Source organism: Vitis riparia, chromosome 13 (genome assembly GCF_004353265.1).
Source record: "Vitis riparia cultivar Riparia Gloire de Montpellier isolate 1030 chromosome 13, EGFV_Vit.rip_1.0, whole genome shotgun sequence".
In the NCBI taxonomy this organism is placed as follows: domain Eukaryota; kingdom Viridiplantae; phylum Streptophyta; class Magnoliopsida; order Vitales; family Vitaceae; genus Vitis; species Vitis riparia.
Genome location: NC_048443.1, coordinates 8,062,149 through 8,065,645, shown reverse-complemented (window position 1 = coordinate 8,065,645; position 3,497 = coordinate 8,062,149). Strand labels below are relative to the sequence as shown.

At 33.1% G+C, this 3,497-nt stretch overlaps 1 protein-coding gene across 1 annotated transcript; it reads left to right on the top strand.

Moving 5' to 3' along the window:
* The first annotated feature begins 982 nt into the window (after positions 1–982).
* On the top strand, positions 983–1,724 carry LOC117928996 (putative RING-H2 finger protein ATL69). Its single transcript, XM_034849171.1, has one exon. It carries the CDS (start codon positions 1,047–1,049, stop codon positions 1,569–1,571), a length of 525 nt encoding a protein of 174 aa, XP_034705062.1. The 5' UTR covers positions 983–1,046; the 3' UTR covers positions 1,572–1,724.
* Positions 1,725–3,497: the final 1,773 nt, after the last annotated feature.

The following is a 3,497-nucleotide window of genomic DNA, read 5'->3' as shown; positions in this document are numbered from 1 at the left end:
TAATAGGAGTTGCTTAAAAGATCCAACTCACGAGTTCATTGCAAGTAGATGACTTGTTCATACCTAGTTCATGGGCCTAGGCAACCCATTAGTAGTTGTAGTGTATTAGTTTTTAATTGAAGGAATGATTAGTCTTTACCGTTATGATGAGTTTCCCATAATAAGTGCACTAGTGTGTATGGTTACACATTGGATATGATTTATGATGAGTGATAACATAAGACTATTAAGTAATCACGACTTCACGAAATTGCTTCATTGCATTGTTTCTTAATATTGAGAGAATGTTAAGTCTGTGCTAAAGTTAGTAGTGACATTGACCTACTAGTGAAATCGTAAGTCAATCATATATTTCATATGGATTAAGAAACTGATAGTAATAAGTATTTTTAATAGAGACATCATGATATCTCATGAGATTGAGAGAGAGGATTCTTTCGAATGATTTTAAGGAAGTGTGGTTATGTTAATTATGGTCATAATAGTTCTTTAAATAGAATTTGACATATAAGCTCTTGGAGATGTAAGATATGTTAATTGAATACACAATAGGAAGATATGTAATTTAAAGATGATATAAGCTGTTTTGAAAGACCGATAGCTTTCATCTTTTTAGATTACAAACACTAGTTTATGGAGAGATTGAACATAATAAATAGCAGGTCACAGATTTGAGTACATAGTATTTTATTATTATTTATAAGTATTGGAGTATAGTTGATGATCTGTAGTCCGATATTGAATCAACTTCAAAATTGAATTTGAGATCAACTCTATCTAATTGAAAATAATGAGAATATATGGATTCTTATGGTATGTGTGAATTAAGGGAATAAATAAATAAATAGGCGGGGCATCTTTCAAATGTTTGAAGGGTATTATGATAATTTCAGGTCATTAACGACAACTCCAAGATCCTAGGCCATTAAATTTTCCCGCGGACACCGGTGTGTCCGATCGACCTTTCACTCTCTGCTAATAAATTCCTCCATTACTGCCCACTTATCACGCTCCGTTTTTTTCCCTCACTTTCTTGCTAACCAAACATGTCCACCGCCACTCCGCCGGAGTCTGCTGCTGGCGTCGGCCTCGGCTACGGCATCGCCATCGCCGTTAGCATCCTCGTCCTCATCTCGACGATCATGCTCGCCTCCTATGCCTGCGTCAGAGTCAAAGCTAGCGGCGGCACTCGCGCTGACCACGGCAGACCAGGAACGAATCGCGAGTCCACCGCCGTCGATTCGTCGGAGCTAGCAGCGGTGGTGGTTGTGGCGGGCCTAGATGGCCCGGCAATAGAGTCGTATCCGAAGATGGTACTGGGCCAGAGCCGGCGGCTGCCGAGGCCCAACGACGGCCCGTGCTCCATCTGCCTCTCGGAGTACCGCCCCAACGAGACCGTCCGGTCTATTCCGGAGTGCAACCACTGCTTCCACGCCGATTGCATCGACGAGTGGCTTCGGATGAGCGCCACGTGCCCCATCTGCAGAAGCTCTCCGGCCGTCTCGGCGGCTCCGACGCCGCTCGCCACTCCTCTCTCCGAGGTGGTGCCTCTCGCCTTCCACGCCAGGTGATTCCTTCTTTTTTTTTTTTTTTTTTCTTTTTTGATTTCTTTTTGTGAAAATTTAAAAGATTGTGATGAATCAAATCACAAAAAGGTGTGGGCTTATGGAATTATTATTATTGTTATTATTAATATTTCTTAATTTTAAAATTTTTTATTTTTAGTTGAGGTATTTCTTGGATTAGAAGCAATGTAGGGCAAGTAAAGTACAAATTAATGATGATATTATCTTCCAATTAACACTTTAATTCATAAGTTTATGTTTATGTAAGGACGAAGTTAAGTCCATTCATTCCAACGTTTGAGTATTTTTTTTTTTATGATACTAGATAACATTAGTTGAGAATTATTTTTTAAAATTTTATTGAAAATTTTTATTTAAATAATAAATATAAAAATATAGGGTTTGTTTGGTAATTATATTTTAGAATAATTTTTTATTTTTCAAAACAAAAAATTTAAAAAATACATCTATAGTACAAAACGTCACAGAACAGTTTTCAAAAAATATTTTTCAGAATCATTTGGTTTGTGTTTTTAATCTTGCTATAGTTTTTTTTCTTTTTTTTTCTAATTCTATTGAAAAAATTTATTTAAACACTAAATATAAAAATATAGGGTTTGTTAAGTAATTATTTTTTAGAAAAAATAAATAAATAAAACACCTTTTAACAATAAAAATTGTTTTCTGAATAGATTTTTATTATACAAAACATTACAGAACCGTTTTAAAAAATAATTAGCAAACAACTCATAATATTTTTCTCATTTGGTTTGTGTTTTTGATCTTGCTATGGGTTTTTTTTTTGATAAAATGAAAATTTTAAATTTATTTAAATAGTAAATATAAAAATATAGGATTTGTTTGTTAATTATTTTTGAGAATAATTTTTTTTTCAAAACAAAAAATTAAAAAAACACGTTTAATAATAAAAAAAAACTGTTTTCTAAATAGATTTTTATAGTACAAAACATCATAAAACAGTTTTCAAAAATATTTTTTAGAATCATGATTTGTGTTTTTAATTTTGCTATTATTTTTTTTTAATAAAAATGAAAATTTTAAATTTATTGTAGTTGTGGTGAAAGCGCACTGAAAAGGGAGATGAGTAGTATAAAATGATGACAAGATCACTGAAAAACTTACCATGATTATGGGTGTGGAGATGTGGGCAAGTGTAGAATCATTCCATACAGATATAATAAAAATAGGGAAATAATTGCACATGTGAATGTAGGTGAAGTGATAATTCCCAGTTACTCACCTCAGGACACTAGTTTAGGAGTAGGTGGCATGTGTTAATGGGACGGCCTAGAAAGTGGAAGCAGCATTTAAGTTGGCATCGCCTTCACACCTTTTTTATATTTATTAATAAACCCTCCTCTCCCCGTAGATTGCGCTTTCCTGCTTTCCAAACCCCGGCTACTTTCAAGCCGTCTCTCCATTCACATTCAATTTATTTATTTATTTTTTATTTTTTATAGAAATAATAAATTATTAATTCAAATAAAAGGTAATGAATTCTACTTTCCATATTACATGTTCGGCTAAGAGGCCTATAATTAATCACTTTATTTTTTTTATTGGAAAGCTTGCACCAAGAGAGAATAAAGGAAAAATATATATAATTTTTTTTTATTTAAGTCACCATAGGAAATATAGTAAAAAATTAAATAAATTATGCAAGATTGCACATGAGATAGTGAATAAAGTTTTTGGATTTGATTAATTGATTAATTAGATGACCCAATATGGTTAATTAATCAATTTTGACTTGTTTTGGGCTAGTTAAGTGATCCAAGCCTAAGTAGGCTTAAGTCACTTAAGCCCAATAAGGAAACCCTATAAATACACTTTCATGGAGTAAAAGTTTCCTAATGGCCTTTTGACTATTGTCTTCCATGTTTAGAGTGAGAGTGAGAATATAGGCATCCA

What these genes read in the sequence shown, in the direction of transcription:
- LOC117928996 (XM_034849171.1), top strand. Translation starts at nt 1,047, where the DNA reads ATGTCCACCGCCACTCCGCCGGAGTCTGCTGCTGGCGTCGGCCTCGGC.